The sequence below is a fragment of the Thunnus albacares genome, chromosome 7 (assembly GCF_914725855.1).
Source record: "Thunnus albacares chromosome 7, fThuAlb1.1, whole genome shotgun sequence".
Taxonomy (NCBI): domain Eukaryota; kingdom Metazoa; phylum Chordata; class Actinopteri; order Scombriformes; family Scombridae; genus Thunnus; species Thunnus albacares.
The window spans coordinates 14,344,379-14,364,394 of NC_058112.1; the positions used below are offsets into that span (position 1 = coordinate 14,344,379).

Here is a 20,016-nt window from a genome sequence, read left to right on the forward strand (position 1 = left end):
AGAGCTCCTCGTAAGTCTATATCTCATCAAAAGACGAGTCTGTATGATCCCCATTCTTCTGTTTAAATGTCCTGGATGCGTAAAAGTTGGCTGTAGGTAGCCTCCCCCCTCAGAGTGTATTGCAGCTTTAAACAGTCCACAATGCCTTGCGGTGTCCCAGTTCCAATGCGATGTATTTACCAGCAGGAGTAATGAAACGGGGAGAGGGGCATTTTCCGCAGCCTATTGGTGAGACCGCAAAAGACTAGCGCACAGAGAGGATAGACACAAACTTTCGGACAGTGATACAAAACGTCAATTATCTCTTTTTTTTGGAGGCGTCTGTTGTCTTTTTTTATCCCGTTTTCACCCAGCTGCCAAACGTTACTTTGTCGCAATTCGTTGGAAGTGATTTACAGGGCAATGGTGAAGAAGGACACATTTTGCGGAATTCTCGCCTTTAACGTGTGTTTCCCCTCTAAACTTCACTTCGGATAGGCAGCAGTGAGTTGAATCCTCTTTGCACCTTAAAGGTAAGACCATTACACGGACCTAATTATAGCAGAATGCGCCGCAGTTGAGCCTGCTGTTAATTGTGAGGCTGAGATAACGGAAACATTTCTGTAGTAGAGTAGTTCGGCTACTCTGTGAGCCCACTACAGCCCATTATCGCCATTTCTCCAGCCTCGTCCCACTACACCAAAAATATGAGGCAGAATGCAGGTCTGTGTCAAAAGATACCTCTGTGTTATATGTTTCAAGACGTTAAGTGCAAACATATCAAGCTGTTACTGCTTTTAAATCAAGTCTTTGTCTATTAGTTTGAGAAATAAGACGAGTTGTAAGTATTTTATGCGGTCTCAATTGGTTCAAATTTTATTACCTTGCAGTATTATATTACCAGGCCTAGAAATCCTGTAGAACATTCACTTTAAAAAGTTGCTTTGCCCTTTATGACACTCCTGCCTCTCATCAAGTTTCGCATTATTTGTAAATATAATAAGCTTTCCTGGTCTCAAAAAGTCTTTACTCATCATAACAGAATGTAAATATGAAATAATTTATAGTCCATTTCACACAACTTATAAACATACAGCAGGTGTAGCAGAACCAACCTGTAGAGTTGTTGCACTCAGCCGGGGTTTCATGTATATCTAACAGCCATAGACTCTGATCTTAAAGGACTGCTTTAGTTCAGATATAGAATCATGTAATTCAGTGGACTTTGCTCTATTTAATGGCATCACAGCAATACAAAGACCAGGCTGCAAAGAGCTACCTACAGACCGGAAAAATAAATAAGTTTTGGTGCTTTTTGTGAGTGGCTGCCATTCAGCCACTGCTGGCTTTGCAGCTCTGTAAATGCTATATGCAAGAGTGTGATTCAACAGCAGATGATGTTTTACAAACCGCAGTAACATCTAAACCTTGGCCAGAGGCCTCTTGCTGCCCTGCTGTGTTGCTGCTTTGCCTCTTTCCCCCCCCCCCCCGTGCAGGAGCCCGCTGCCTGCCCCACTGGCTCTTCAAAGCTGGCTAGTGAGCAGTGAATATGGCAAAGAAACAAAGGCGGCATTATAGCTGGCCGAACGTGCCGTCCAGATGTTCAAGATGCTGCCAGCACTGACCTCCCAAAAAGGGGGAGGCAGCTCCAGCGCCTAATAGTTTTAATATCAGTCAGGCAGAGAGAAGAGAGAGAGAGAGACCAGGAGGCTCGCTCCAGGGCAGGGGCCACTGGAGAACTTACAGGAGCTGAGGGTGTCTGTAGCGTGACTGGACATGGGTTCAATCCCAAACACCCCAACCTTCAAATTGGAGCAAGAGCAGAAACTTGGAATACAGTTAGAATAATAGTGCTCGGATGCATTTGGGAAGTGCTTCATCCTACTTTGGTTATATTTTTAGGTTGCCCCCTTGGTTCTTATGGTATCCAAGCAACATCTCATTTTGTTTTACACACTCAAAAACCTGTTAAAATAAATGAATTTATCTTAAAGATCCCCTCTAAATGTGTTTTTAAGATGTTTATAGAATAACTCTACTTTAAATAATTTGTGTCTAACACAGATTTCCCACAAAAAAAGTTCAATTTTCCCCTTAAAATCCTTAAAATGACATCTACTCTTTCTCTCTCATTAAAATTCCAGAATCAAGGCAAATATATTTCATCTCAAAAGTTTAACAGCTTTCTAGTGTCAAACTCTACACACGCATCATTCTGCACAGTGAAGCTTAAACATCCATCTGAAGTGACAATAAGCCAAACACATTTTTGAGTGGAAGGGGACTTTAAGCAATTTTGCAACTGTCTCTTATCCTCCTAATAGAGGGGTGGTACAGTGTCACATTTAATTTGTCATTCATGAACTATTATCTGTACTGCAGGCATTTGGTCCTGTCATTTTGTAGAGATTAATGCAACTGAGACACTAAATTACCTGAGAGGACACAGACATTTTGCACAGCAGCGGCTTTTTAGAGACTGCAGGAAAAAAATTGGAAGCATCAATTTATGGATTGGCCATTTTATTTGTGCAGAATGTTGGAAGCAAGTTCGCTGATCGTGTAATAATTCTTCAGTGTAAAAATATTCCACGTTTGCTGCAGTGTGTTGGCGTGTCATTCCATTGCTGTTGCCTGTTGCAAAGCCGTCAAGATCACAGAGCAGAGGGACCCATAGCTTTCTTATCTTGTAGTCATGGCCCGTTGCATTCTCACGGCTCAGGAATGTATACCCTGGACGTTATCAGTTTTCACTCTAAAGGATCAAGGCCTGTCTCTGGCAACAGTCTTTGCCATGCTCTGTAATGTTTACACTTCACAGAGGGTATTATAAACAGGCTGGCATATTTGGGATGAGGAACTTCCTTATCAGGTTCTCATTGCAAGACCCTTTACTTTTAACCGCAGCGGTTCCTTCCTGTCTGCATGTCTCACATAAATGATATATCGCTGCCACCCAATGTGCTTTAGGATCAGTGATTATTCTGGGTTGTAAGCACTTGATGACAATCTGAAGGAATTGAAAGGGAGGGATAAAGAGATTTCTCCAGTTTGTTCCACCCGAGACAATACCAGTGCCTCCACAATGAACCAGCGTCTATCCTGGTGCTCACAGAGCTCCGTTTCACAACAGATCTGTTACCAATTACAGCGGAGTATAAATTGCTAGTAATTACACATTGCTCTACAGGAAGTGAAATTTGAATTAAAGTTCGGTTAGCAATAGGCAAGAGGTTTTAAGCCCTCGAACAGAACTGCTGTCGCTCCAGTCTGTAAGAAGTATCCCATTGTCTTTAATTAACAGCAGCATGGGGTAGTTTTGCAAGTCAGACACTCTCTATAATAAATTAGCTACTTGTTTTAATTAGCTCCTTGGGTATAAAAGCATTCAAACTTACAATGGCTTAAACTTCTGTTCTTCATGAAAGGCTGCATTGTTTTCCACCTTAGTGAACAATGGTTAGCAAATTTGTTCAGGAACAAAGGTGTAATATCATCTATTCTTGGAGCTAGTACTTGTTGGAACGTAGAGTTTTCCTGTGAGATCCGTTTACTTGGTTGAGTTGCTGCCCCACCTGCTTTCTCCTGAGCAGAACTCACTGTTGGTTTTGTTTTAATCTTCTAAATGCCCATTTTGTTTTGCTCAAATACCCCCTTGTTCAGGAAACTGCTAAACTGCACCATACTCAGACCAGTTCATGATGCTTGACAGACTGTAAATCCCCAAGAGAGGCAGCGCCAGATTTAAGCTGCTATAGTAAGAACTCCTACAGTATTTTTTCACGGGGTATGTTACAGTCGTGTGTCGGTTCGTGATGAAACACCCACAGGACCATATGGTAGGTTGTTTACACCAGCAGCCCGTGGAAGCCTTTTCCCTGCCAACTCGGCGTGCTCCTGTAGGCCTGGAGAATTGTCATCAGCAGCCGGGCGGGCAGGCTGCTCAGTGCCGCTCACACACACACACACACACACACACCTCACAGCACAGGGAGGAATGCATCTTGAGTCAACACTACTCAACCAATACGAGACTGAAACAAATGCAGTGCTCCGGAGTCATGAGGGGTTGAGGTTTTGCAGCAGTTGATCATCTCTCAACTGAGCTCAAATCGATTTCACAGGAATTTAAGCCGTGTTCTGTCTCGTGAAATGCTTCTCTGGCATAAGACGAGCTGCACAAATCAGGGAGCGGGCATCTCCCCAGACTGCGGCTTTGACAGGCCAGAGGAATGGAGCTTGCAGAGCTCAGGATGGCACTCTGCCCCACACCGCTGTGTCTGTATGATCAGTCGGGTATTCTGGGTTAATGTTAATGAATAATATAAATGTTACGAGTCTGGACTGACATTTATAAATGCCCTGCAGAACCTTCTCGAGCTTGTGCACAGACGAGGCATTGAATCAGCTTGTTTTGTCTTTACTGCACAGGAAAATGTTCTGTTTTGTTTGAGCAGTCGTACCTTTTGTGTTTTTGGTCTGTTTTGACTAGAAACACAATAACTACTGTAACATTTCTTAATGCCGGTACATTTGTACAGAATTCTATGCAGTGGTTTTTGTAAATCCCTCTCATTCAGATGGCTTCAAAGGTTATTATTCTAGGTAGCTTTTTTTGTGTGTGTGTGTTTTTTTTGTAGTTTTTTTCGCCTTCCCCCTTCCCCCCTCCACTGTATTCAAACCCTCTCCCTGGCTGATCCGCTGTGCCTGCTTTGCATCAAGACCTCCTCAGTCCCTAATACTGTTTCCACAACCCCCCCTGGAAAAAGGGTTAAACAAAATGGTGACAGTGTTTTGGGTCAGACTCGCAGTGTTCTTGTGAGTGACTGTTTTCCTGTTCTCCTCCATCCTTCAGCCCTGTAATGCCATATAAGGGCAGTCTCAATAAAAGACAAAAGCACTTTCCAACCAGCTGTGAATACGCCAAGAATAGAGCAATCAAAAGCCAGGCCAGACAGAGATGACACTTGCCTACATGCAAATGCACAGTTTGTATGGAATTTAAATAGAAAATGAGACACATATATAGTCCATTCTTGCACATAACCCACACTTGAATCTGAATGCATAAATCTCTTACATCTGGCTAAATGTTGTTTGTGTTGGTTGGTAGTGCTGAGATGATTAGTCAATTAATTGGTTAGACAACTGATTGAAAGTTAATCAACAACACTTAATGTTATATTAAGTCACTTGTAAAGCAAAAATGACAAATATTTGATTGTTTCAGCTTCTAAAAGTGAGGATTTGATGCTCATTTTCTGTTATTTTTAGTGCAAGTTAGACAAAGCAAGTAATTTTGAAGATGATACCTTATTTACTTTTTTTTAATAAAGTAAACCATTAATCTGTCAACCAAAAGTGCTCAATAGATTATATAATCATTAACTGCAGCTTCATTTGTTTATCCAACTTTACAAATGTTACCTTGCAGCACTGCTTAATGTCTTCACCATATGTGGAAAAACAGTGGTTGGTGGGTAAGACAGGCTGGTGTGGATGACTTTGTGAATGTGGATAGAGAGTATGAGGGCCGGGGGGAGGTGTAATTGGTGGGGGGTTGGAGAACAAAAGGACCTTTTGACTCGGTAGTGTAGGTGCAGTGAAGGTTAGATCCATGAAGAGTGATACAGATCTGGAGAGATGCCATTCATTCTCTCCCAGTGCAATGTCCTTGAAGAATGTTTTTGAAGGATCCCTAGATGGATAATTCATATACTGTGTCATGTGGTTAGTTAACCTTCACATTTTTAATATGTACTTTGTAAATCTGATAATGTTAATGATAGCGTTTGCATTTCTGCACAGATTCATATGTGAATCGTTTAAATTGCATCTATAATGTGATCAGTGGCTATTATATCAAAACAAGCCTCATGAAAACACTCAAAAGCTTTACATTTTTGTTGTATTTTACTTGCATCATAGTACTGACCGCTCTAATGAGCCTTTAGGGAATGATGTACACTGTAAGTACAGACAGCAGGCCTCTTAACTCTGTTACATGTGTTACAGAACAGTGGCATCAAAAACAAAAGCCCACTTCACTCCCTTGTGTTATGATCCTTTCCGGCTCGTGCTCCTTTTTTTTTTTTTTTTTTTAATGAAACATTCCTTCTCTGTTTCACTCTCTGTTCCTGTCTTGTCGCGGTTACTGACTCAATCTTCCTGGTCTGTCTTCGCTGCTTCCATGTAATTCTCTATACAAAAACAGGAACTGGGCTTGGGAATGTCTGCTGGCAGTGTCTTCCTGCACCCCCAACAGACATGTACCTATTCATAGAGAAGCACAAAACAAAAGCATTATGGCCAGCTGGTCCTGGCAGGCCTGGCTGTATGAGCTATCCCTTTACCTTTTAAGCAACTACTAAAATAGCCTGATTAAACTTCGTATTAAATGATGCGTCATCACAGGCGGAACTGTTTGCATCCTTGTATGTCTATTCAGATTTGATCCTTTCAGGGAATAGAGCATTACAACCCTGGCCCTGAGCACATCCTGACTAACTGTTTCCTGTTTTCCCTTGTGTTTCCTCCGCAGAGAAGTAGCCAGAGGGGTTTCAGCTGCCCTGCACCACTGAAGCCTTCAAGAATGTCGGGGCCAACACACCACAACAGGCCTCCTCACTTCTGACCCAACATGGAGCTCAAGGTCTGGGTGGATGGAGTCCAGAGGGTCGTCTGTGGGGTCACCGAGGCAACCACCTGCCAGGAAGTGGTGATTGCTCTGGCTCAGGCCATAGGTAAATCATGCTCTAGAAGAAATCCACAGCTGTGATACAAGCTGTCATCAGGCCTGTTGGAACTTTTCTGCTGAATTAATGTATTTTTGATTTCGCTTTGAAGTGAAATTAGAGTTAATTAGTATGTTAGTTGATCCCTGCTATTTAAAAAAGCTGGAAACTTATATTTCCTGAGTTGACTAACAGCGACATGTACCCAATTAATGTTTACTTTTAAAAAACAAGTTATACCACATATTAGTTATACCACATTTCATGTCATGAAACAACCCACATTTCTACATCTTCCTTGCTGTATTTTTGATCCAAAGCTATTTCTGTCACCTATTTATTCCTAATCTTAGCTCCTCCGCCATGTCACACTCATGTAGAGATGGTGATCGTCAGACAAAGCAACTGTTTAGAAAATATGCAGATGATCCAGGCTCTCAACTACACTTTATGAAACTCCAGTGTAGCGTGGCTTTCATGCTCAGCTGAGTGTTGCCCTACCCACTACAACAAATCTTGCTTCATAATAGTTACAGCCTGATGTTGATGTTTGCCATACCTCCATCTCAAAGCCATTTACACAACAGGACGGACTGCTAAAAATGCCTCTCTCCCATGTAATGCTTTTTAAGTTCTTTGTTATGTTTGTTATTGTTCACACAAAGTAACTTTTAACGTTTTATTTCCTTCACACTCGGAGAACCTGAAAGTAAAAAACAGGAAAAGCTTTTGAATCGAGTGTGTTTTTAAGCATGCATCATCTCACAACTGTAATCTGGGTATAAAGCTTTCCAAAAATACCAATCTGCTTGTTGTTAACTGAAGAAATCTCTATGAAGTAAACAAGTACTTGAGTCCCCTGCCTACATGTTAAGCTCCTGCTGAGATACAGTGGGTCATAGTCATAGGCTTTATTGGTACTTTCTTGGGATCTACAGCCCCCTCCCTGTCCCATATGGCTCTGTCAGGAGCGGGGGCACTTGAGCAGACTGTATTGACATCACTTCCCACAAAAGGAGGGTGGGAGGAGGGAAAGTCTGACTCATCCTTGGCTCTTCTGCCAAGCTGAGAAAGCAGCACTTCTGAGCCCCCTCCTCTGCCTTTTCCTTTTCTATTAAAAACATATACGCTATGTTAAGTGATCAGACACCGAAATTGATTTGGTACTTTGGCATTTTACCAGCTGTTCAAGTGTTTCTGTCTACACAGTGCTACGAGTGTTTTGTCTAGGTTTTCTTTAAACAGCATTAAGCAATTTGTTTTTTATAAACATTAGATCAAATGTAATGTGAAAGGGCTGCTCGCAGTGCCAATCCCAATGAGAAAAATCACCACAACACTGCAAATCTATGCAGCTTTTAGCCACTTTTAGCTGAGTGTTCTGGTTTTCCAGCCTGCATGTTTACCGTATGCTTGAGACTCTCATCTCTCTTTTAAAACCACTGCTGCCTTTTTCCAGCAACTGAACTCAGAAAAGTAGATTGACATTGGACTCGCAATTGGGCTTTATCATCTACTACCATAAAAATCAGAGTCGAGTCACATATTTTTATTAAGTATGTTGTTCTGTTGCGTTGTTCACAGGTCGCACTGGGAGATACACTCTGGTAGAAAAATGGCGGGACACTGAGCGTCACCTAGCCCCTCATGAGAGCCCTGTGGCTTCTCTGAACACCTGGGGTCAGTATGCTGGTGATGTCCAGCTGATCCTGCATCGCACAGGCCCTTCCCTGACCGAACGGCCCCCCTCAGAGGGACCTCCTCTCAGGGGGCCTGAACGTGGGCTGCATCGGCAGAGCCTCCCTCCCCTTGCAAAGCTTCGTCATCCCAACGATCGCTCCCTCCGCCGCCGCGAGCCACGTCGCAAGTCTCTCACATTCACCGGTGCACCCAGAGGCCTTAGGGAGATACTGAGCGGAGGACGGGTTGGAGAGGCAGAAACCAAACGAAGACTTCTTCTGGGAAACGGTGGAAATCACCACCATGCAGGAGCAGCCATTGGGACTGCATCCCCTGGCCTGTGGGCCTGTCGCATGGAGGATCTGGTCAGACTGGTCGGTCTACAGAGGGAGACTCTGAATGTGCTGGAGAAGAAGCTGGGAGCTTATGAGGCTGAGCTCCAGGCCTGGGCCGAGGGGCGAGGGGGGCGAGGTTCAGGGAGCGGTGGGGACCCAGCTGGAGGTGGAGGGCTGATTGAGGAGATCCTGAGGCTGGAGAAGCACCTGAGGAAGAATGAGGTGGAGATGGAGGAGGAGGAGTTTTGGGCCACTGAGCTGCAGATTGAGATAGAGAGTGAGAGACAGCTGGAGGAAAGGCTGCAGGAGCTACGTGGGCGTCTGCAGGACTGTGAGCTAGAGATTGAAGAGAAGCTGGAAATGGTACAGGTGTGCTATATGTGGGAGATTTTTTGGGATAGTTAATTTTAAAAACTGCATTTTAGTTGCAAGTTTTGGGAAAAGATAAGGAATAAACAGAGAAATAAAGAATAAGAATTCATCAAATCCTTTTCATCTTGTTAAGCTAATAGCAGTCTCTCTAGTCTTTCTGCTGCAAGTATATTTAAGTATGTGGCTTCCTTCTTTTTCCATAGCTGCTTCTCTTTGTCCCATCAGGGTATAGAGGCAGGTCTGGAAGAGGAGCGGCTGCAGAGGGAACGACAGGAGACCAAGTGGGTCAATGAGGCAGAGGCTCAGGCTCAGGTCCTCAGAGTCAAAGCAGAGTTGAAAGCCCAAGAGAGACAGGCTGTCCAGCTGGAGAGCAGCTGCAGAGCTGTGGACAGGTCACTAGTACAAAGCAGCAAGAAACTGCAGGTGAGACATATGCATGCATTCAGGTACCTGTTTGTCATTTCCTTGATTTTTTTTTTGTTAGACTGAGGCATAACAAGATAGCGCTGCAGGGTGATGTACTGATAAGGGAGACCATCCATCAGTAAGAAAACCTTCATTGAGAATGCCATCTGTCCATCTGAATTGTGATGCTGAATCCCTGTCAGTCAAAAAATAAGCAAATCCATTTTATTTCTCCCACATTTTGGTCAAATAATGCTCTGTAATTTTCAGAAAATGTGTCTGATTTGTGTCTGAGAGTAAAATGAGGTGCTCTCCAATGTGTATTTCAGTTATTCAGATCTGTTAATTGTTAACAATTAAGCCTGTTAATGTGGAATTTTTCAACATGTTGATCTGAGAAATGGGTTAATAATTAGGATCTATGACATACACCAGATGTGTTTTGACCCAAAACCATAAAAACTTAGATGGATGAGGGCTTGGAGTATTTAAACTAATATTGCAAGTGTCTAGACATCAAAAAGCTCAAACACAGCAACTTCGTCTTATTTAACCTGCAAATGTAGAATTCATTCACTTTCACAAGCGACTGATAATGCTTTACTGTTCCCTGTACATCATTTCTCTTGGTGCTGTTTCATTGAAGGACATGCAGCATGAGCTGGAGCAGCTGACCAAGGAGCTGAGGCAAGTTAACCTGCAGCAGTTTATCAAGCAAACCGGCACCAAAGTCACAGTGCTGCCAGCTGAGCCCACTGAGGATGAAAGTACCAGCAACAGTCATGGTATAGGTAATGTCATTTTGTTCTTGCATTTTAAATGGGTAGATATTGCAACTTTGTAATATCCTATCCTATCCTATATTATAAGGGATAAATTGTGAAACTTTTGCTGCAGAACATGCTATAAGCATGAGTATACAGTCACATGTCATGTTATATATGTCCAGGTCTCTCCTGCTGTTCACATAAATGTCAAGTGGGGAACTGACCTTGTTGACATGTTATATAGTCTGTGACATAAGGGTCAGTTAAGTCTAACTGATATGAATTTGTCTGACTCAAGACAGACATTACAATGTAATTGTATGTCAGAGTGCGAGCAGTCTGAGGATAAATAGTGCTCTTAAGTTGCCATTCAGACAGGCAACATATGACTTATTTTTATTAAAGTGCATTAAGTGCAGTTTGTGTGTGACTCTGTCTGTGCATTAGTAAAGTCATCCTGTTCCATCAAGGTGCTTATTACTTTTCTACCTCATATCTTGACAGCCTGCTGAGTGAAAATGACTCAGCTGTGTGTACAGTATGTGTGAGTGTGTGTTAGAGACCCTGTGATAGAGAAAATGGAGGGGAGGGGAGGAGGGGGTGGGAGGTTAGTGGAGAATACAGTATTAGTTTTTACCTACTCCAGTGGCAGTTATAGTCTCCATGCCAACAGCTGCCTGGTTAGAGACTGACCTGGTGCCATTCATTCACCCTACTCTCTCCATCCTTCCTTCACTCCTTCCATCACACTGTCCCTCCATCACATGCTCAGCAGTTTCTGTGATGGGCTCATTTGACCAAAGCTCTGTCATCCTACAGGAGAATGGCAGAGAGCTGACACATAAACTAAGAGCATAATGAATAATAGGAGAGCAGTCAAGATCCAATAGAGGCCGTTCACATCAACTATCCACCAGCTGGTTATTAAAAACTTAATAGAAATATATATTAGTGATATTATAGTGATAAAGATCGACTTTCAGGAACAATCTTGTGGTGGAAATAGTGCATAACAGTGTTGTAACCAGGGATATAACCAGCTTGTTAAAATTAAGACTGAGCATGGAACTCCAAAAAAAAAAAGGTTTGTAGGCAGAAACTTTGCACGTTGTTAAAATACACCTACACACACAGAAATAATGAATAACTTAATAAATTTAACCTCTATCTTCAAGCCAGGCCATAAAACAGAGGTTTCCTTTCATTTAATAACAATAGTTAACAAATTAAGGAAATTGCATTTTTAGTGTGTAAATGTTATATTTCTTCTCCACTTTACTATTGAATGAACTGTGTGATTGTATGACGCTTTCGGAGAAACTAGTGGTACTGCAGCTATGGGACAGTGGTTTATAAATGGTTTATAAATGGTTTATATCTACTTGCACAGATTTTGGATGAAATCTTAAATACATCACAGTCTTCACTTGTAAAGCTCAACCTCCTTAGAGCCCAGATATTTTTCTTACTGCATGACATGTACTTCATCATTACATCGTTTAGAGCTTTAAGTCTCTTTATTAAACTTCATGGTAATGGTTTTCAATTATGAAAAGTAATGAGTGTTCAGGTCCTTCTAGTAACCTTCCTGTGTGTGTGTGTGTGTGTGTGTGTGTGTGTGTATGTATGTGTATGTGTGTGTGTATATGTGTAATATCAGCAAGACCTTTTGTGCCTGGCTATTAAATTCACTGCATCAGCTGATTCTCTGCACAGCTCAGTGCTGCCCCCTGGTGACGCCATATCAGGCATATTGTGTAGCATATACAGGACTAAGTTTTTTGCTTTTTAATCTGGGAATTTATTGCTATTATGAATGTTAATGAATGAGATATGTTAAAAAAAAAAGGTAAGGGAAAAAAACAAAATCATTTGAAATAAAGTTAAAAAGAAAGAAAGTTAAACAAGAAATTTCTCATTGAATGGCTCAGTTGTCACATGCCACAACTGAACAAGCTTTTTGTGGTCAAATTTTGAAATACATTTACATTATATTTTCTCATTTTATATCTTTCATGTGTTTTCATTCTCAGATTTAGTTCCCCTGTCTGGCTCCCTGAAGCGTCCCGTGTCCTTGCACCCTATGTCCAGTCACCTCCGGGTCCTCCACAGCCCTCTCAGCTCTGGCCTGAACCCAGAGGGGATCTATGTTTGAGGCTCTGCTGCGCACTTCTGCTCAGAGGGAACACACCAGAGCTCCCTTTTAAGAGCCCATTTCTCCCTAGAAACCATTTGTAAGTGGATATCTTGTTACAGGATACCTCAGTAGCACACCACTATGCACTGTTGTTTCAGTTACCTGAAGGCAACGTTGAGTGTGAAGACCTGCAGTGAATGAACAATGCTGATCTTTGAATGGAAGTCATGGAGCACTTGGTGGGAATGGAAGATGGTGTGAAGTTGTGGCGCGAATAAAAAGCACGGCAGTGCCACCATGTTTCATGGCGCACTGTCTCTAAACATGTTAGGACTTTCTAGATATCAGGCTGTCATGGACTTCCTTTATAAACACACCCACTTTATGTACTTTTACTCTCACTTTAGTACCTGCAGAATGATTTGTATTGTTTTCTCACTTGCATCATGATTCAAAACTATGGCCTTTTGAGCAGTATCCTTGAGAATCTTGGTTTGTGAATCGATGAATTATAATCCCTGAAAGCATTTGTAATTCTGCCATGAATACACTTTACCCAGCATAATGACTGGTTCTCATATAAGTAATGAAGGATCCACTTGTGTCTATAATAAAAACTATATCTATAGAGTCTATCATTTTGTAAATCAGAATCTATTCCCATAGCTCTGACTTTCTGTTCATGTTAAATCTATGCACAAATGGTTGATAGTTTTGTTACTGAAGAATGTTACTGTCTGTACGTACCAAAATCGTGACATACTGTAAATATGTTTTCTTACTTTGTAGCTTTATTTAGTGAATTATTATATTTTATTACAAAGCGGTGCATTCACAGTTACAGAAATGCAGTGCACTCATTCCTGCAGTAATATCTGCAAAACAAAAGTGTTAATTTTCCACATAAACTGTTTTTTTGTTTTGTTTTTTGTTTTGTTTTGTTTTCTTGTTTTGTTTTTTGTCAAGATGACAACATAGTATATTTTTGCCAAATTGATTGTGCTTGTTTTGCTGTTAGGATCGGTGGCCAAAGATTAGCAGGTCCTGTTGCATGATTGTGCTGTGAATATAGCCATATCTGGATGTGTAGAGCACCCACAGTACAGTAAAATCAGTTGTCAATAGAATCTAAAAATGGTGGCATGTAATATTACAATGGATCACTACAGTTACTGTGAGTATGAGTGAGTGAATCGGTGATTAAAGGGACGTCTGTATGTGTGTGTGTGTGTGTGTGTTCAGAGTCAACAAAGCCAAGGTGTGAAGCCCCTCTTAGACCGTAGTTCAGCTGCTAATCACAGCAAAGTGCCTTTATATTGTTTCAGCAGTTGGTGGATTTAAATAATGTACAGTAAAGCTTTAGTAGAGACATTGAAGCAATGATCATAGTCAGTATATGTTGGAAGCTGTATTAGTGCCACATTGCTGCACAGACACAAATGACAATAGCATGGCAACAAAGAGGAAACTTCATTTTTATGTCAGTATTTTGTAGAAATGGAAAGAACATTATTCATAGTGCTTTCCACTTTGCTACTGTATTATTGTCACTGTAATACTGCGTGCTGTAAAATGCATTCTCACTTAATCTGATTTATCTCCTGTCATGCACACATACTGTATACTGTAGTTACCAGTTTAGATCAGTACTGTTGCCCAGGAATAAATAGATGGTTGGTGTTATACAAAAGGGAGGTCCACTATGTACAAAACACACAAACACATCACTGCAGTGTGTCTCTCTGCTTTTTAGTTTAAGGAGAGTTTTTAAATTCTACAGTTTAAACTAGATCATGAAAGTATAATGGTCTACAAATTATGGTGGATTTTCCCTTTAAGAAACCACTTGTGTGCATTTTCCACCCTTGGACAAGTCGTAGCTATGGTCACTGTTTACAACTGTATATGTTCTAGAGAACTGTAAGATGTCGACTGTACATACCTGTTTCTATTTTTTCCTGCCTTAATATACTGCAAAGTGTTGACAGATGTATGGCTGTAACTGGCTGCTGATATGACATGGATTGCATGATTCAATAAAACATCTGACAAAATTCGATGTGTCACAACTGGTGCTCGTGGTAACTGTTAAAAATTGTTTGTGGATGTAAATGAGAAGGAATTTGTAATGTGTTGTTCAGTCATGTGCACTAAATGTCTGTCAAGCTTTTGGCCAGTAGATGGAGACATTTGCTTAGTAATGGTGGAAGCATTGGCGCAACATGGCTGGAAAAGAAGCACATTTTTTCCCACAGAAGAATGAAATAATAAAAGATGTTGTCAGCATAAATGCATATTTATCTTAAAGAATGACTGACGCAAGATACTAACAAGATGGTATATCTGGTCATATAAGGCGAAAAATACATTTGTTTAAACTTTCAATGTATACCTTACTGTAATTTGACGCTGAGAAAGCCTAAATATAAAAGACTGAAAATGGAGCTGCACCTTAAGGCAACATACCCTGAAACCTATAAATTAGCACTAATCAGACGTCTGTGTTGCCAAGATCACCAGAAAAACATCAAATCAGGCACTGGATCATCAAGAGTGATGTAATTATTCATAAAGATTCAAATGATATTACAATAAGCCATCAAATGGCAACAACAAAGACCGGGTTAGATCCTGCTCTAAGCTTCTGACAAGTTGGGAGGAGGCCCCTTGTTTTTCATCAGCCTGCAGAGACTGAGGGTAATCTCACTCCATCATCCTTTTATCACATGACATTTGTTTAAAGCCTTGGCTTACTGTACATTCCTCCGCTGTGACCTGTCAGCTGATTAGAGTAATATAATAATATGTAGAGTATTAGTAACAATATACAGTATTTCATCTACTGGATTTCCAGTATTCTTTATCATCTATGAACGCTATTAGAAATAAAATGCTTTGAATTGTCTGTTTTGTGCAATTTTACACAATTTTACTCATCCTGACTGACTGCATTTGATTACATTAGAGACTGTGAACCAGTACAGGGTTTGTGTTGAATAAGAAGAAAGCTGCAGGGTTTAGTTTTGATATTTATTTTACAACTCATCAGCAATAATTTAGAACAGCATATGTGTAAAGCATTAACGAAGTGTGCAACAGTTGCTCAGTTAAATCTTTAAAAAAAAAAATCCATAGACTTCTACAACATTGACATAGACATGTATACTTTATGGTATATTCACAAAAACTATTTACAGACACACATGCCACTTTATATAACAGTTGATAACAGATTTGAGGCAAAAAACCAGCTGAAGAGAACTACAAAAGCAATGTCATGTATGCAAAATACAATGAAAATCATCTGTTTATTCAGTCACGTGTGACACTTTAAAAAAAAAAAGAAAAAGAAGAAGCTAAACAACACTACACTTGCAGGAATTAATCTCAACTGATGGTCACATGACCACAGCTTCTTTCCCACCTTTGTCAAATATTTGAAAAGCGAGGTTTTACATAATGATAGCATAAAACAGAATCAAGGATAGTCTGGTGTGCAGTGGGGTGCGGGGCTTTGAAAGCTGATTATGATCTGAATCATTTTACCTTGAAAGAGCTATAAATGAGCAGTGATTTGTTAAATCGGGCAAATTACTTTATCATCACTTTACTGCATGAAATCATCACAAAGCATCTGGTATCTCTGCTCTCTCTTGTGAGTTGAAATCATATTTTTTTATTTCAAGAAAACACAATAAGAAAGGTTCAAAGAGAACTACAGTGATTGACTTTCAAATTGATTAGGTGATTGTTGGGGGGGCAGGGGGAAGTAAAAGCAGAAAAAGTGCACTTTACATCTCAAAGAGTAAAGATCATCCTACATACAAACTTTAACAGCTGGGAAAATACAGGTACATTCAATATCAAAGATCTATAAGGTGCTATCCTACAATGTTTCCTGGAGGTACAGGACAGGAGGTCATGGCATCTCTGTGCAGAAATGTTTCATTCAGGGGACGTACAATATGCTGGTCAAGCAGCCCCTTTTGTGAATGAAGGGCTTCTTTTTTCCCCCCATCATTCTGAATTATTTAAATAATTGTTTCTATTTTCTTTCCTCACAAGAACAAACAAGTAAAGGAAACCAGAGTAAACTCAGATCTGTAAAACATGAGTTGAGGGAAATCAGGCGTAACCCCTCTCCCATGATTTCATTTTTATAAAATGTGTGATTGTTGAACTGATAGATTTTCTTATTTGGTGGTATTGATGGAGATGAGTGTTTGGGAGGGGGGGTGGGGGGTAGGGTTGGGGGGTACAATTTATTTCCTCTCAGGAGGGACAGTAGGTTAATGTGCCTCCCAATAAGCTTACCCCAGTCAAAGTTGGGGATGAGGTACTGTAGGTGTACACTCCCAGGAGCACTTCTTTTATAGGCCCATTTAGTGCACATCTACATAGTAATGAATCTTCCAGGTAATAATATTTACAGTCAGAGTCAGCCAAGCTGTTAATAACCTTGGCAGAGGTCAGTTGCAGCTTCATACATCCAGAGAGACTCGCTGATTGGGATATTGCGCACTGTTGTAGTACTCAAAGTTTTGGCACCAATGCTGCCGTTTGAAAATATTTTATCAAAGAGGATAAAAAACTATCTCCAGCACAACACAGCCGTGTATTAGTGTCAATCATTGTCGATAATCATTCAGATTGATTAATCTAGCATAAGTGCAAAAGGCACACGCCGTCACAACTGCCCCGTTTCGCCAAGATGTTATTATACATGAGAAACTCTTCTGTGAAACCTCGTTTTAAAACTAGCCTAATTTTAAAAAAAAAAAATACATAAACTCCTCAGCAGAATGCACGGAAAGGTAACACAGACACGTTAGCTCGTTGGACAAGCAGAGAACTGATTGTGTGGACTATTCTTGCCCTCCTGGGACATGTCAGCTACGTCATCGTTACCGTCGTCACTCGCGGGACTTTCCTCGCGCTCCTCAGGTGAGCCTGTCTCAGCCTCGCGTGACCCGTCGCTGTCTGGAGAGAGGGAGTCCTTGGGCTGAGCAGAGGCTCCAAAGTGCGCAGACAAACCGGGGAAAGCGGCAGCTGCAGCCGCGGCCGCCGCTGCTGACGCGTGTGCGGGGTATAACCAGGGGAAAGGGGATGCAAGAGCGGCCGCAGCTGGGTACATGTACTTTTCAATGTTGCTCTTATCGAAAAAAGGCATATAAGACGCTGCGGCTGAGGGGTTGATGAAGTAGAAAGGCATGCAAATGGGTGTCTGCTGTCCCACACTGGTTATTCCCATCAGAGAGTTCATAAGCGCCACATCAGGCCTGGTGGGGTCCGCGCCCCCTAACCCGTTCCCCGACCAGTTCATCTTTGGTTTTTTGGCAGCGCGTTCATCTCCAAACTCCTGCTTGATCTTCACTGCCTTGGGTCCCTGCGTCGTATTGCGCTCACATTCTTTCTCTTTGCCATCGCTCTTTTCAGCCTCGCCCCCGTATCCACTGTCCGTGTCTGTGTCATTCTCGTTAAGCTCCCCGCCTTGGGTCCTCTGGATGACCGGGACACAGTTGGCTTGGCTGTCGGTTTTCTGCCCATCCTGTGCGTCCCCAGTGGGTAGCTGGTGCTGGAGCGGCAGCGCGCCGGGCTGGAACTGCGCCAGCACCTTGTGAAGGTGGTTGATGAGCTGCGCGCACCTCTGCTCTCGTGTCGTCCAGTTCTCAAATTGGCTCAGGTACTGCAGGACCTCTTTGGCACAGGCCTGGAACCCAGAGTGGAACGCGTCCAGATCTGCATGAATGGAAGATTTCATCGACCGGTCCCCTGCGAAACATTGCAGTTCAAAGATTAACAGAGCGTTACTCTGTAAGGTGCAGCACATCATAGGCTAATGACAATATATGGTGGGCAGGTGTAAACAGCACGCTTGCATGTCTGCATACTAAAACAGACTAACAGATCCGCTTGTAACATGTTCATTTGTCAAACAAGAATGTGGTATTCTCAAAGTGCACTCTCGTTATAATTCTGCGTATTATCCATAATACCATTTATTATATTCCATATCGTAAGCACACAGTTTCACAACTGGAATTATCACCTTTAAGGATATTTGATCTGACCAGCTTAAAACTGCAACCTGATCTTACTAATATTAAACTTGTTAATGTTTGCTCATCTTACCATTCTGCAAAGCAATAATCTTTTGGTGCTGCTGCTCGGTGACAGCAGTCAGTGCGTTTAAATGCTTCAATGTTAACTCCAGGACAACCGCTTTCTCCAAATGCCCGAGCGTCTATGGAGAAAAACAAAAAGGTTCAGTTGGCTATTTGCGAGATCTCTGTCCTGTAAAAAAACATGTTCGCTGAGCGCATAAAAACTTTTGTTATGTCGTGATCTTACCGATAGCTTCAGATGTTCGGGTAACAAATCCTTCAGCTGGCCAATACATTCGTTGATTCGGTCTCTTCTCTTCTTCTCTATCAACCGGTGGGGTAACTTGTATGCGTCCTGCTGACAGAAATAGAGGCGTTTATTGCATCAGAACAGAAATATGTTTATTTAAAAAAAAAAAAAAAAGTTACAGTAGTGTATATATGAATTAAGTTTTGTGAATACACAAAGTATTAGGAATTCTTTATTAGTCCGCACCTTCCCACCATCTTCTCGTTTGATTCCTCTTTTGGATTTGCACATGTAGAGAGAGGGGTAGTCCACCCTAAAGTAAAAGGGAAAGTGTCCGATTAAACACCAGGTTGTCATAACAGCTCATAAGACAGAGTTTGACAGAGTTTGCCAAAAGCGACACTCACCCCAAGAAATCTGCGTGCTCCATAAACTGCCTGTCCTGTAAATGCGGTATTCTTTCATCCATCACTTCTCTGCTGCTGGTTATTCGCTCCTGAGTTTCTTCGGGGAATGTTTGTTTATTCCACGAGCCACACAGGCACGGCTGGCTGAGGGAGATGATGCACAGTGCGTGTCCTCCAGTGGAGCTGCGCTTCAGACTGATGTCTATAGTTCCCTGAGCTGCCACTTTGCAAAGCCGTCGGTGCTGTGGTGAGAGCGCACGCGCGCCTCCGGTAGGGAACAGCTTCCGACTCACGTGTAGTCTGCACCAGCACAAAGTCCGGTAATTAGACCTTCTCTGTGTTATATCGTCGGCGCTCCTATAGCGAAGTAGTGTTAACCAGTTTGACCTGGTTGATGAAACGTGATGCCTGCGCACAATGTAGCAGGCGTGAAAAGAAACAGGAGCATCATTCATCTGACATCATTTGCCTCCTAAACTTTGCATCTCATCTGTATGATTTATTATGATACATTATGAGACCGAAATAACCAAACTATCCTGGACAGTTTAGAAGGAACCCCAAACGCTCCTCTGTCACTTTTAAAGGTGCAGTTTGTTCTTGCTATAGACTACAGGGGGGGGGGGGGGTATGGGGGTGGGGGTGAGGGGGGTTGGGGGTGAGGGGGGGGCAGGTGGGGGCTTTAGTTTAAAGTCAAATCTGGCAACTTCCCAATGTCTCTATAACCAAATAACGCCCCTGCTAATCCTTAGTGAAATCATATATGTTAATGTAAATATACAGCGTAAACACGGGGAGGACCCCTTTTGAATACTGAAGGTGTGCGCGTGTGCACGCGTGCGCGTT

The 20,016-nt window shown here is 41.9% G+C and overlaps 2 protein-coding genes across 4 annotated transcripts; one reads left to right on the forward strand and one right to left on the reverse strand.

The window, feature by feature from the left end:
• The first annotated feature begins 146 nt into the window (after nt 1–146).
• Nucleotides 147–14,465, forward strand: LOC122985878 (ras association domain-containing protein 8). Of its 2 annotated transcripts, none has more exons than XM_044356867.1 (6): nt 147–512; nt 6,521–6,722; nt 8,298–9,091; nt 9,326–9,523; nt 10,152–10,296; nt 12,306–14,465. In XM_044356867.1, exons 2-6 carry the CDS (start codon nt 6,620–6,622, stop codon nt 12,425–12,427), a joined length of 1,362 nt encoding a protein of 453 aa, XP_044212802.1. In that variant the 5' UTR covers nt 147–512; nt 6,521–6,619; the 3' UTR covers nt 12,428–14,465. The 2 variants fall into 2 exon arrangements, with proteins under 2 accessions (XP_044212802.1, XP_044212801.1); XM_044356866.1 differs by having other exon boundaries at nt 148–512; nt 8,298–9,097.
• A 1,958-nt stretch (nt 14,466–16,423) lies between these two features.
• Nucleotides 16,424–19,640, reverse strand: bhlhe41 (basic helix-loop-helix family, member e41). 2 transcript variants are annotated; one of them, XM_044356332.1, is made up of 5 exons: nt 19,171–19,640; nt 19,010–19,076; nt 18,761–18,868; nt 18,542–18,653; nt 16,424–18,181 (listed from the first exon to the last, which is right to left on the reverse strand). In XM_044356332.1, the coding sequence occupies exons 1-5, from the start codon at nt 19,623–19,625 to the stop codon at nt 17,238–17,240; spliced, it is 1,686 nt and encodes a 561-aa protein (XP_044212267.1). In that variant the 5' UTR covers nt 19,626–19,640; the 3' UTR covers nt 16,424–17,237. The 2 variants fall into 2 exon arrangements, with proteins under 2 accessions (XP_044212267.1, XP_044212266.1); XM_044356331.1 differs by having other exon boundaries at nt 18,761–18,871.
• Nucleotides 19,641–20,016: the final 376 nt, after the last annotated feature.

Excerpts from the sequence above, each read along its gene's own strand:
- LOC122985878 (XM_044356866.1), top strand. The coding sequence starts at position 6,620 with ATGGAGCTCAAGGTCTGGGTGGATGGAGTCCAGAGGGTCGTCTGTGGG. Across the intron at positions 9,098-9,325 it reads AGAAGCTGGAAATGGTACAG|GGTATAGAGGCAGGTCTGGA; the intron begins GTGTGCTATATG and ends TTGTCCCATCAG. Across the intron at positions 9,524-10,151 it reads AAAGCAGCAAGAAACTGCAG|GACATGCAGCATGAGCTGGA; the intron begins GTGAGACATATG and ends GTTTCATTGAAG.
- bhlhe41 (XM_044356331.1), bottom strand. The coding sequence starts at position 19,625 with ATGAATGATGCTCCTGTTTCTTTTCACGCCTGCTACATTGTGCGCAGG. Across the intron at positions 19,077-19,170 it reads GAGCACGCAGATTTCTTGGG|GGTGGACTACCCCTCTCTCT; the intron begins GTGAGTGTCGCT and ends CTTTTACTTTAG. Across the intron at positions 18,182-18,541 it reads GATTATTGCTTTGCAGAATG|GGGACCGGTCGATGAAATCT; the intron begins GTAAGATGAGCA and ends AATGTTTCGCAG.